The 14,705-nt window shown below is 40.2% G+C and overlaps 1 protein-coding gene across 1 annotated transcript in view; it reads left to right on the top strand.

The window, feature by feature from the left end:
• lck (LCK proto-oncogene, Src family tyrosine kinase) overlaps positions 1-14,705 on the top strand; it is a 55,446-nt gene that overhangs the window by 24,626 nt on the left and 16,115 nt on the right. The window contains exon 9 of the mRNA XM_036593715.1: positions 8,661-8,840. Within this exon, the coding sequence (XP_036449608.1) occupies positions 8,661-8,840 (180 nt within the window). The remainder of the gene's footprint in view (positions 1-8,660; positions 8,841-14,705) is intronic.

Here is a 14,705-nt window from a genome sequence, read left to right as displayed (position 1 = left end):
AGCGGCGCCACATGGCCTACAAAGCAGAAAGTTCCTGCAGTGCTGTGTTTTTGCTCAATAAAGTGCTCTGCGGGTGTTTTGTGCGTCTTTCTACTGGCATGATGCTCAAGACGAGATTCCTGTCACAAAAAAAAATGTTATATTTTTGTCCTTAAGTGCTATAAAGTCATTTTGTGCTCTATAACATCAACTCTTTAGTCACAAAGTCATATTATCAACTGGTCAGGCCTAACCGTCGTGGAAACCCAGCAGCACAAATGCACAACCTGCTCCTTCGTTCAAGCCTGGGCCGCATTCAGCCCAAACCTGATGACTGAATAGTCATGTATACAATAGAACAGATGTCCAATTCAAAACGAAATTTTTTCACCTAATCTGGCCCCTGGCAGACAGCCTGTCTATGTGTTCATATGAAGAACGCTGCCTCAATTGTGCATTCGTCCAAACGCCTCCGCTGCATTTGTCTGGTAGTGAATTGACTGTATGGATGTCAGCTGCGGAAGCCGGAACTGAATGAATCAGCCACAGTGGTGGAGAAACATGTCTTAGCCTGAACTTCCTCTTTTACCACAAAGCCACAGTCAACACTCGCCACACCTGGGAAGTCAGGAGGGTACTTCTGAAAAGAGGGATTTCACAGAAAGCCAGATACCTTAATCTCAAAAGTCAAAGATTATCCCTTATTCTGTGAATGTGTCTTATCTAGCAATTCAGCAGTTCATCCTTGACCTTTGGCTCACGTTGGCTGGATAAGCAGCAGATTTACTAAGGCTGCATTCAGACTGCAGGTAAAAATGGCCCAGATTTGATTCATCCAGATCCGATTTTGTTGTTTGTCGACATTATCTCTATCTGACATCAGGCTGAAGAGCACTGGTCCACCATCCTTTCACACTATGTCAAACTTTAATGAGTGCGAAATAAAATTGGAGGATAAATAGCAACAAAACTGGACAAAGTTCAGAGAAAAAGAGTCAAATCTTTAAGTTTCGGTGCTTGTTTTACTTGATAAAGCTGACCAAGCAGAGAAAGGAAGGTCAGTTTCTTTCGTTCACTTGTCGTGAAGAAGAATGCTAGTAAAAAGTGCACAACTCAGTGGCAAAACACCAATATAAACTGGAACTTGTCCTGTGTGAAGCTCTGGTAACTTCTTAATTTCTCTTAACTTTATGTCCTTGTTAATTTGATTTCTGTAGTTAGGAAGCTCAGTGTTTATTTGTTTCTGAAACATGTAACCATAGTAACATGAGTTTGGATGTTGCAAGGGTCCCGCCCACTAAAATTATGATGAAGATTGAGTTGGATTGACATAAAAGTCACATAAATTCCAATATGACGCTGCACATTGGCTACATATTGGATTTCAGTACCAAGTCAAGTCAAAGTTCTTTTATGTAGCGCTTTTTACAACAGGTGTTGTCATAAAGCAGCTTTACAGAAAAATCCGGGTCTGAGCCCCCATGAGTGTTGCCAGTGGCGACAGTGGCAAGGAAAACTCCCTAAGAGGAAGACGAAGAAACCTTGGGAGGAACCAAGACTCCAAAGGGGAACCCATCCTCCTCTGGTTGACACCGGATAGCAAACAAACCAAAGTGGTCCAAATTGAAGTTGAAAACAGCAAATTAACTGTTTTTGCTGTTCACACTGTCACACAAAATGGATAGAAAGCTTGGGCCTCCTTTACCTGCAGTGTGAATGAGAGGTGTTCGGTCTACCCACACTTTGCGCTGGTGTGGGTGGCTGAGTTAGTGAGTTATCTTCTAAGAACCTCCATGCAAATGAACGCAGCCGCAAATGTGCAGCAACAGAGCAACATGTTTGGCACATTTTCTGCCAAGCAGGAGAAAAAAGTCTTCTTATCTGTCTGTTTCAGGTTCAAACACTAACTCTTTAGACCAAAATGATGACAAGTTGGAAAGTGTGGTTCTGTGTAGCACCAAAAAGGGTTCTGCTATTGTTACAACGTCAAGGTTGTAACGAAAGGAGACCCCTTTTTGGCGCTATACAGAACCATTTTCAAAAAGGTTCTATATAGAACAATATACAGCACATTCCCCATCAATCTGAAGAACAATTTCACCACACAAAGAACCATTTAAGCATGAAATGGGTCTATATAGGTCTCATGGCTTTAAATAGAACCAATGCCTTTTATTTATTTAATCAGGAAGTCCCTTGAGATTAAAATCTCTTTTTCAAGGGAGATCTGACCAAAACGGCACACAGTTTCCAGTTACAAGAATTCTAAAATCAAGCGTAACAAAACAGACGTGGGACAATTTAAATAGAGCAACAGATACACAGTACAAAACACATAATTCAAGGAATAGCAATCACACTCTATACGGTTTTTATCAAAGCTTTAAACTCCCTCGTGGAGTTTAGTTATTAAGATGTGGTATTTTCTGAAAGTTATTTCATGACTAAGATGCAAAATAGGAGAAAGATCTAATCTTGGGCCTTTTTAGATGCATTAGAATCATAGCAGCTGTTACATAATAAAAAAATTGCACAGATAAGAAAGAAGTTCACCCAGCAAGGCTTCACAAATGAAAATACACCAGTGCTGCTGTCTCCATAAGCATAATAAAGGCCAAGAAACCAGATCATAAAGTATACAGTGATGTTTACGGGACAATGACTTGGATATGAAACGTGAGACTATAAGCAGTGAAGTACGGAGGAGTCGGCATGCATGTAAATAATATCCCCATAGTCTAAAAAACTTAAAAACATAGCTTATGCAAGTGTTTTCCGAGCTGCTAAATACAGGCAGGTCCTATTACAATAATAAAACCTTAGCCTGACCTTCAGTTTCTTCACTAGGTTCTTATTATACACTCTAAAAGAGAGCCTATCATCCATCCAGAAGCCTAAGCACTTGTAGGACGACACTCTTTCAATTTTGTCCCTCCTAAGGTATGAATTCCAGCAGAATCTGACAATGAGCTCTGGAAAAGATCATGAATTTGGCTTTCTTGGTGTTAGGAGACTATCCTTTAGATCATACAATGAGGCCTGTCGCTATTGAAAGGCAATCTGTAGCTCGTCAGTATGCTGGCTCAGAGAAGAGGTCACTGAGTAGACTGATGTATCATCTGTTGTATCTCTTTACACGTCCTTTTCAATGCTGTTTATAAAAATGGAAAATTACACAGGGGCTAACATTGAGCCTTGGGGGACTCCCTTGGAAATACTTGATTCACATCTATCTGTATACACACGCTGGGTTCTAACTGCTAGGTAATTCCAAAACCATTCCACAGCTTTATCACCTAAATTGATATCACTGAATCTACCTAACAGTAGATCACTGATAGTGATGTAGTCCCCTGTTGCGATTCCACAGCAGAATTTTTCGGTAAAAATAAAACAATGTTCATTTTCAGTAAAATAAAGCTCTGCTGGTTGTTCTAACACAGTTTCAACAATAAATCTTCTTAGACACTGGAGTTAATTTAGCCTATATCTGCTAATTCGCTAACCTTTAACCCTGAATGCAATGCAGACAACAGTATCTCCTAGCTAGTAGCTAACGAAAAGGCAATAACAAAGATTTAAGATGAACATTGATAATTTGGAGACAAATTGACTTATTTGAATTTATAAGCTCTCAGCTGGTTTTCTGATATGTTTAATCTGCAACGAGAAACTGTCAAACACTACAAAGTCACAAAACTGAAGTCAACTTCTCATTCGACAGTTTCTTATTCGAATTTTCCCATTCCACCTTAAATGGTGCAGCAGTTACATTCTGACACCTCAGGCACCATTTAAGGTGGAACAGGGAAATTCTAACAAGAAGCTGGCGCATGGGAAGCTGACTTCAGCCTCATAAAAAATCTAATGTTGAGAAACATTTAACAAGAAACTATTCCACTTTTGCGTAACAGTTTCCTGCCAGAGATGCGAGAAAAGCAGCTATAGCTCAGCTAAGGCTTAAAGCAGAGCAAAGTAAGTCTGCGTTTTTATTTATATTGTATTTTTTAGCCTATACTAGCACATTAGCACATACTGAGACATATTTACAGCCAAGACATAAAATGTTGTGACTAGCAAGGTGGTTGAATTTTTGTTGAAAGAACAAAATGGCTCTTTTTCACTCAATTGGGTTGCCGACCTCTGCTATAGTTGATGAAGCAATGAAATGGTTCTTTTTAAAGCATGTGCTTAGTTGATCACAGCCACTTTTTAACGGCAAAATTTAGTCTGCGATGGTGCAAGACATTAGTAAACCTGCTCCTAAGTGAAGTCTAGAATAATCAAATACACATAACCTTTGGTGTAAATGCAGCTATGCTACAAGACTGCACTCGCTAAATGTAACTGATTCAGCAACTTCCGGCTGTGGTCTTTATGAAAATGATTTAGGTTTAGATTAGAGCAGTGTAGTCTACATTCATCTCTGCAATCACCAAACAGTTTAACCGAAGCATACATGTGCTAACCTAAGCTAAAAGATAACTTACTTTGAATCAAGATTTGGTCTCACGTACTGAGACTTTACTCCTAGATCTTCGTTCAGTATGATCTTTGTTGATGTTTATGGCATTTATGGATTGTCAGAGGGGTGTAACATGACCCTGACCATGGTCAGTAGTAGATGGGTCATTTTGTTCTTTTATTAGCCCTCTCGTGTTATGCAGTGCTAGACAGGAAGCTTCAGTGTTGTGATAATGTCTATACAGATTCTATCACTAACCTACATAAGCATTTCTGTGTGGATGGGACTTTTCTCCTATTGTCTCTGACCAGTCCCATGGACAGCACAGACAATAGAGCAGGGAAATTAGCCTCATGTGGCGTCTGAGCTAAATATAGCTGGACATGTCATTTTAAACGCCGCAAATCATAGAAAGCCTAATTTTGTATTGTTTTTTCTTGTAGTTAGAGTTTCAAAACATTGTTAAAGCCCATACATGGAAACTAAACCTGTCTGTTTTGAATACATTGCATTAGTGATGTCATAAAACCCACAACATTTGCATGATCATTCCACCTCCATCAGTTTAGCCCCGCCCATTCACCCCAAAGTTATAAGGAGTGTTTCAGCCTGGACTACTATTTGAATGAGGCACAATACAGAGCAGCCAATCAGAACAGAGCTCGTTTACATATATCAGTCTTAAAGGCATGGTAACAAAAACAGCCTGTTTGATTCTAAAGGTGGAAACTGTATTAGGAATGTTGTTGGTGCACCAGTATGAAAAGTGAGCCTGAGGGGAACAAATACAGTTCAGGTAAAATGTAGTTTGTAGACCCTTCAATGGCTAGCAGGCTAGTGTTAACCACATCCTTGTTATGGCTGCTGCAGCAACTGATTTGGCATTTTTCAATACTTTGGCACATGAAGGCACCCTCATCATAGCAAAGCTAGCATTCCTTCCACTTTCAATGAGCATTGGTCCTCAGGCAGCCGAACAGACCTATTATGTTAACTTAGTGTTTATACTAACATGTTCACTGATCTATGGATAGATAACACTCTGGTAAATAGTGAAAAATAACAAAACTCAATACACTACAATATGCATTACAGATCCACTATAAACAGGAGTTTCTGAAACTTTTCAGAAACTTTTGTTTTTGTTATTTAATATGCACTAACTAGCAACTTCATTAAGTATACTTACTTGTATTTACACTCATTGTAAATTTTATCAGCTATACCGACCATATAGGAGCACTTTGTAGATCTACAATTACAGACTGTAGTCCATCTGTTTCTCTGTACACTTTGTTAGCCCACTTCTACTTTGTTCTTCAATGGTCAGGAGCCCCTACAGGACCACCACAGAGCAAGTATTACACTGTAAACACTTACTGTCCTCTTTATTAAACACTCCTACCTTGTTGATCCACCTTGTAGATGTAAAGTCAGAGACAGTAGCTCATCTGTTGCTGCACAGTTTGTGCTGGTCAACTTTTAGTCCTTCATGAGTGGTCACAGGATGCCGTTGGCTGGATATTTTTGGTTGGTGGACCATTCTCAGTCCAGCAGTGATGCTGAGGTGTTTAAAGACTCTGGCAGCACCGCTGTGTCTGATCCACTCAGACCAGTGCAACACACACTAACACACGACCACCATGTCAGTGTCACTGCAGTGCTGAGAATGATCCACCACCCAAATAATACCTGCTCTGTGGTGGTCCTGTGGGGGGTCCTGGCCATTGAAGAAGGTGAAAGGGTGGGCTACGGTCTGTAATGCATTGATGACTTTAGGAACTTTAGGAAGCTTCTTCACCTCTTCCATGACTGCAACTTGTTGCGTGAAATCTTCCCAACCAATGGCAGCATCTGTTATAATAACACCAGAGGCAGCCAAGTGGACTTGTGGTATAATCTAAAAGACATTACACGAATATTTTTTCTCAACACTCTCTTGAGACGAATCAATTGCTCCATAAGAGAATGGCCGAACATGTAAAGATCAAGGGTCAGTTCTTCTGATGACAACTACAAACATATCACATACATGGAACAACCACTGCGGAATGGGAAGGGGTCCAGGCCATGGCCTATCGCCACTTACGCTGCTGTGAGATCTTTCCTCAGCAGTATGGCAGCACTGCACTGTTGTGATGTTAGCAAGTTTCATGACATCATTTATGTGAATGAACCACAGAGGCTAAAATACCACAACTCCACTTTGAACTACAAGTCCAGTCACTTCAACCTACCCCTCCTAGAGTACACATTAACCTCACTGACCGATGACCTTCTTAGCGGCAGACTGAATGTAGTCATATTAGGCCCAGTAGAGTCAACAACAGTCACCATAAAAGACAATGAATATTGCATAAAATGACAAGGCCTCTTTCATTGTCATATAAAAGGAAGCTTTGCCTTCTGTTCAATAGTATAATTTTTAAAAGATGCTGTATTATGATTTTTGGAAAGAAAAGTTTATAAAAATGTTCTATATCTAACAGGGGTGTAAATCTTTGACTTCACAACTATTTGCTGCAATTACAATTATTCTCCAAAAACACAAAAGTGCTTAAAATTGTTTACACAGTAGTGGAAACTAAAGGCTTGACAAAGCCAGTTAATAACACTTCAAAATCAGCTGCAGAGCTCTGCTGATTGTAACTGGGTTTATACACCGATCAGGCATAACATTATGACCACCTTCTTGTTTCTACACTCATTGTCCATTTTATCAGCTCCACTTACTATATAGGTGCACTTTGTAGTTCTACAGTTACAGACTGTAGTCCATCTGTTTCTCTGCATACTTTGTTAGCCCCCTTTTACCCTGTTCTTCAGTGGTCAGGACCCCCATGGACCCTCACAGAGCAGGTACTATTTGGGTGGCGGATCACTCTCAGCACTGCAGTAACACTGACGTGGTGGTGGTGTGTTAGTGTGTGTTGTGCTGGTATGAGTGGATCAGACACAGCAGTGCTGCTGGAGTTTTTAAACACCTCAGTGTCACTGCTGGACTGAGAATAGTCCACCAACCAAAAATATCCAGCCAACAGCGTCCTGTGGGCAGCGTCCTGTGACTACAGTCTGTAACTGTAGAACTACAAAGTGCACCTATATAGTAAGTGGAGCTGATAAAATGGACAGTGAGTGTAGAAACAAGGAGGTGGTCATAACGTTATGCCTGATCGGTGTATAGTAATTCCAGGTAGTTGTTATGGTGTTGCTACAAGCTTGCTATGGTATTCCATTTGCTTGGTGGATGTTAGGCAGTTGCTAAAGTGTTGCTAGGCTGTTATTATAGTATCCTTAGTGGCTGTTAAGGTGTTTCAAGGCCATTGCTAGGCCAGGTTGCTGCTAAGGTGTTGCAAGGCCACTGCTGTGCTGTCCCAGGTGGTTGCTGAGACGTTGCTAGTCCATTGCTATGAGATCCCAGGTGGTTGCTAAGTTGTTGCCAGGCCATTGCTGTGTTATTCCAGGTAGTTGCTAAAGTGTTGCTAGGCCACTGCTGTGCTGTCCCAGGTGGTTGCTGAGGTGTTGCTAGGCCATTGCTATGGTATCCCAGATGGTTGTGAAGGTGTTTCTAGGCGTCTGCTAATGGTATTCCACGTTGTTGTTAGGGTGTTGCAAGGCCGTTGCTATGCTTTGCCAAGTGATTGCTGACGTGTCACTAGGCTGTTTCTGCGGTATCCCAGGTGGTTGCTAGGATATTGCTAGGCAGTTGCTATGCTATGCCAAGTGATTGCTGACATGTCATTAGGCCTTTGCTTTGGTATTACAAGTGGTTGCTAAGGTGTTGCTAGGCGGTTGTATGGCGCTGTCATAAGAGGAGTGTCCAAAAACATTTGGCTACAGAGTGTCTACTGACTATGAATAAGAGAGTAGCGGTAGCAGTAAAAGCGTTTTAGATTTGAATGACTGATAGAATGATTTGTGAAGATGTTGAGCATTTCCCCAAAGGAAAAAAAATATGTTTCAACCAAGAACAGTATGTTTGCGTTTTATCTACATTTAAAAACATTCCCAGAATTTTTTTTTTTCCAAAAAACGTGTGTGAATCCTTCATTGAATTTTTCTATAATCAATCATAATCGGTTCAGACATTTAGCAATGTGTTTTTACACCTCTAATATGGGATAAACAGTCCCATGAAGTCTCACTGACATTTATCTCTGTTAAACTGCATCTGGGCTCTGGAATAATACCCACTCCCTGTCTTCTTTCCGTGCAGGCATGTACAATAATAACCGGAGGGTGGCCATTAAGAGCCTGAAGCCAGGCACCATGTCCATCGGGGCCTTCCTGGCTGAAGCCAACCTGATGAAGACTCTCCAGCACCCGCGCCTTGTCCGCCTGTTTGCTGTGGTGACACAGGAGCCCATCTACATCATCACTGAGTACATGGAGAAAGGTGAGAGATTAAAAGAGACACATTAAATGAGAATGAGGTTTAAGTGCTCCATATACTGTTAACAGTGTTAGTGTACGAGTAAAAGACTAGCAGTGAACTAGTCGAGGACAGTGCCTGCTTTTAATTTTGACAGGATAGGGCCATTTGACTGACACACAAGATGACCAATCACAGACCGTTTAGTGCACATGTATCAGGCTACAGTCCTCGCAGGCCAAAAACTGCAGATTTCAGCACCCTTCATGAACCGAATTCAGAGTGTTAGATGAGACACTGATCTCCGCAGCACTTTGGCCTGGAAGATCCCCAGTTTGACATGCCTAGTTTAGTGTGAAAACAAAGTGTGGTGTACCAGCCATCAAGGATACTCCATTTACTTGCTACTAATGGCTTGAAACTAAATTCTTAATTCAATTAAGTAACTTATCTTAGTCTAAACTGTATCTCACATTGAAAGGCTAATGGCAGAGATGAAAATTTCTTACTACTAGCATTTAGCTTGGCTGACAATCATTTGTTTCCTTCCATACTGGTTAAACCTATACATAGAAAAGCAGATAGTCGTGAGAGGCGAGATCCTGAAAGCTGTCGTGATTTTAGTTTTGGACAAATATTGTATTTAGCTTTTAGCGTCAAGCTTGTATTTTTCAGTCCTTTCTGTTTCAGTGTGCAGTGTATATCAGACAGTGTGTGCAAATGTGAGCAGAGTGTCTGAGGCTGAAACTTAGTAAAACACAGCAAAAACTCTTCTGTAGTGCATTTCACGCCTCAAAACTCATCAGCCGCTAGCCACTAGCAGCAAATGGTAAAGGTAAAAGTGCAGACTCGTGAAAGCAAGCTGAACTGTTACTGAGAGTTTCGGTATATTTCATGCTATACTGTATTTACATATATATTATTTCAAATAAAAACATTTTGGATGCTTAAGTAAAACTTTTTTGTAGATTAATAATGGTGTATTTTTCTGAATGTCCCTTCATTTTTACCAAGACCCATTTGTAACATCTGAAGTAAATCTAAACTGTTTTTATTGGATGAAATAGTAAAAACAGAAATGAATGATATACAGACAGATGTCAATACTGCTTTCCAGGCCTAACGAGATAAAGGCGAGTGTATGTAAAACCCACAACGGGCAGCAAAAACGATGCTGAATGTTGTTTAACATGCAAAAGTCGTTTGTCTCGTGCGTCTCTCGCACTCAAACTGTAATCTCAGATGCTGCTGGTATTTAATAAAGATTAGAAGCCTTTCACACTATGAGTTTTAACTGGCAAGCTGCGGGGCCTTGTAGGCAGAGACCGCGGCATTGCCTGAAGCTGCTGGCTGAGCGAGGAGCATCATAGGCAGTGCACACGGAAAGCCATCTAGTTTTTAATTCTAGGCTAAAGACTAACAGCTAAGCCCAAGAGACTGGCTTTTCTTTCCACTCTCTTTTCCCTAGTTTCCTCATTAACTCATTTCAGTCTTGTGTCTGCTCCTCTGACAAAAAAACTGGACTAAGTGACCTCAGGCTGCAGATCACTACACAAGACACAAGCAGTGAGGGAATCAGCGTGGTACTGTTTGTATGTCGTATTATCTGCATTTGCCTGTGTACTGGTTTAACAGTAGTGACCATACTAATAGCTTAGTCAACCGGTATACAAGATGAACCAGTATATCACCCACTTCTAACCTGAACTGACATGTGATCAGTGGCCGGTCCCAACCCCATATGTAATGTAAAGGGGGGGCAGAAAGGCAACTTCACTATAAAAGATTTGATAAACTCAATACAGTTATACATTCATTGCTCATATTCATTGTGTTTGAATAATTGTGTATGAATGTGCCCACATGTGTGCATATTTTCATTCCCTGATCTCTGAAAATACCCTGATAGAATGAGCGAGAATCCAAATATACTTACTGGCTAAAAGCTAAATGTGGGTTTAGCTGCTGGTTATCTAAAGCTGCTGTGGCTGACAGAGCAGTCCCTTATGCCATGTCAGTGACTCATTTAGAAACACTTAGAAATGCATGTGCAGCACTATCATACAACACACACACACACGCACACACACACACACGCGCACACACACACACACACACATACGCTCATGCGAAAGTGCACATGCACATAGACACAAACACATGCACAGATTCTTTGTGACATTTATTCAGTTTATCTTATCGATTTTCAAATACATATTAATAACATTTTTTGCCACCAGAATAAATTATAAAAGCCTCTGTTCTCCTCTGTTCTGTACATAACTAGTACTAGTATATACCACTATCTACTACCACAGTTACTACATCACTGTAGGGCAGGGCTGCCCAAAGCGCGGGCCGCGGGCCAATGCTGGACCACAAGCACGTCTGATTTGGCGTGTCAGAAAGTTACCTACCTCCCCCACCACACACACACACACGCTCAGCCAATAACATAACGTGTGTTTTTATATTTTCTGATGACTTTCACTTCTTTATGATTTTAACTTCTTATGTTTCATCTTTTTATTTTTCTTTCAAAAGAAAATTATCAACAAACACGAAAGAAACAACATTACTTACCACTGTCCTCTGAAGCTGATATCAACAAGTATCAAATAAACAAACGTTACTCGCTGCCGCCCTCTAAAGGTATTATTAACATCAAATAAACAAACGTTACTCACTGCCACTGTTTAAATGTGTTATTAACGTCAAATAAACAAACGTTACTCACTGCCACTGTTTAAATGTGTTATTAACGTCAAATAAACAAATGTTACTTGCTGCTGCCCTCTAGAGGTGTTATTAACGTCAAATAAACAAACGTTACTCACTGCCACTGTTTAAATGTGTTATTAACGTCAAATAAACAAACGTTACTCGCTGCCGCCCTCTAAAGGTGTTATTAACATCAAATAAACAAACGTTACTCACTGCCACTGTTTAAATGTGTTATTAATGTCAAATAAACAAACGTTACTCGCTGCCGCCCTCTAAAGGTATTATTAACATCAAATAAACAAATGTTATTCGCTGCCGCCCTCTAAAGGTGTTATTAACGTCAAATAAACAAACGTTACTTGCTGCCGCCCTCTAAAGGTGTTATTAACGTCTAATAAACAAATGTTACTCACTGCCACTGTTTAAATGTGTTATTAACGTCAAATAAACAAACGTTACTCACTGCCACTGTTTAAATGTGTTATTAACATCAAATAAACAAACATTACTTGCTGCCACCACATAAAGCTGTTATTAACATCAAATAAATAACTGTTACTTAACATCAAATAAACAAACGTTACTCGCTGCCTTTCTCTAAAGGTGTTATTAACAAACATCACTCACCGCCACCCTTTAAAGGTGCTATAGCACCAGACATAATAAGTTAATAAGAAGCATAACACGTCTCAATAAATTCATTTTCTGCTTTTCTTTATGTACCTGTATTTGCCTCAACCCAAATGTACCCAATTCACGTTCAGTTTGTTGTCGCCTACCATGACTGTAAAATTTAACAACTGTGGGAAACAACAGCAGCCAGCTAAAAAAATTATGATCAGCTAAAATACTTGCGATCAGGCAATTATATAATAATTATGACAGGCCAGTGCCTACTGTTCATCTATCACTGTCAGGGCCGTTTTCAGACTCTTCTATACAGTTTCACTATCACAGCTTTTCTCAAGCTTTGCACTAAAATTGGAGGGGCATTGCCTATTAATGTTAGTTTTGGGTGGGCACATGACCCGATGCACAACCCCCGCACCACATCCAAGCCCCCCCCCACCCAGTAGGCGCCTTTGCACACACAGATTTATATACATGATAGCTTCTAAAGGAAAGGACATCAGACAACAATAAGCTATTTAGTATTATCTTAATCACTAGGTCATGTCTAGACTGGACATATTTAGACTGAAGAGTGGGAAATTTCCACTAGGGAGGCCAATATCAGGTAGTCCAGATCAAACTTGTCTGACACTTAACAGAGAGGGTGATGGTGCACATCTGTTTACGCTTCATTTCCTCTGTGTGTGTGTGTGTGTGTGTCTTCTACTCAACCTCTACATACACACAGGCGTGCTCCCCACCACTACCTTCCTTTTGAAAACGAAAACACTTCATACGCACGAGCCCTTTGATTCTGTTGTTCAGGTCTGGACGTGGCTCACTCTGCTTTTTTGGCCTAAAGAAAAAAAAACATCAAAGCCAAAATGACCTGAAATGGATCAGTCTTTTCTGAAAATAGTTACACTACGACCACAACATGACATAAGACCCTTTTCCTTAGAGAACTTTAACTCTCATTGAGGTATATGACCTCCCTCTGGCTCTCTTTATCTCTCTTCTCTCATTTTGTGGGCGGGTAACTGGGGGCATCCTCATGTGATAATCATCTGTTATGCACTAAAGACCTTTAGACTGTTCTTTGTTGGCTGAAAAATGAATGAACAGTTTTCCCCTTATTCCAGATGTGGTTGATCACCCAGGATAAGTTTGGTCAAGGTGAAGTTGGTTGCTTTAGTTATGCACAGCTAAGAGGCTAATGTAGCGAAGAAGTAATGGAAGCTTATATACCATCAATTAACACTGTGCAAACTCAATGCTTATAGTATATGTAGCATATTGTAGGGTCAGTGCAGCAGAAGATGTGGACAGCATTGTGAGTACAGGCAAACGCTCTTTTATTCTGAACAGGCACTTTAACAATAGAAGCAAAAATGCCAAGCCCAGCGCTACCCCAACATGAAGCCAGGGAGGGGGTAATGTCACACACGGAGGGTGGACAACTTAACAACCCTAATGGAACACATTAACACACACAACAACAACTACTACGATGAAGGTTATTCTTCTGGAGCGTGGCACCTCCCTGAGCTCCCTATGGCCCTAATATCATCACTGTCAAGAAAAAAAGTATCTCCATTTATGATTTTCATTTTTCTACATCATCTGAGCACACCAGCTGCTATTTACATTTTGTGAAAATCTCACCAGCAGAAATGCTCCAAAATTGCTTGGAATAAATTCTCTTTACTTTAGCTTACATTGAAAGTTAACCTTTTCAACTCCTTGAGACCACCGGTGGTTCCAAAACGCACTTCGTCATATTCTTCATAACTTTCATATTTCATCAGCTACATTCAAAAGGTGGGGGTCGTATGAGAGCTGTAACTGTCTTATCTCCAGTCAAATAGATGGATGATGTAATTTTAAACCCTTATAATAAAAGAAGCTGAACTCACAATTTTTTTTCTACTAAAAGTCGACCCATTTTTCCACAAATCTGGGCTATAAACTATAAACAGATGGCGTCTCTTCAGTGATCTGCTCTGTAAAAATGATTTTTATTAAATGATACAAAGTGCATCTAAGATTTTTGGCTTTCAGCAGTTATTTGTAAGCATATAGCAATGTGTGTATGATCATAAAACACATTTACTGTTAATTTGAGGGGAACTTTCATAAAATAAAATAAAAATGTACATATATTTCATGCAGTTACTGAATAATTAGCCTTACGATTTGGGCATGTAAATGCAGATGGAAAAAACAAAATATACCCAGGGGAATAAGATTAAGTACGTTTTTGACTTCTCCAGTGAAGCTGCCACTTTGGAGATACTTGTTTTTCTGTGGAAAGCGATGATATGTGGTTTCAGATACTGCGTGACAGACTTTAAGATGGCTCCCACTAATGTCTTTAGCTATGCAGCATCCTTTAATCCGGTTGATTTTTTGCCAAACCGTTCCTTAAGACCTGTTCATGCTGGGGCTTTATAACTGTGCTAAAGGTTCATGACCCTTCTGACTCTGTCACGTTATAAAAATGTGGTTATAGAACACGTCCAGAACAGGTCATTTTGACCATGCTTAAAGCCC

This window comes from Colossoma macropomum, unplaced genomic scaffold, assembly GCF_904425465.1.
Source record: "Colossoma macropomum unplaced genomic scaffold, Colossoma_macropomum, whole genome shotgun sequence".
Taxonomy (NCBI): domain Eukaryota; kingdom Metazoa; phylum Chordata; class Actinopteri; order Characiformes; family Serrasalmidae; genus Colossoma; species Colossoma macropomum.
This window is presented reverse-complemented; position numbering and strand designations above follow the sequence as displayed.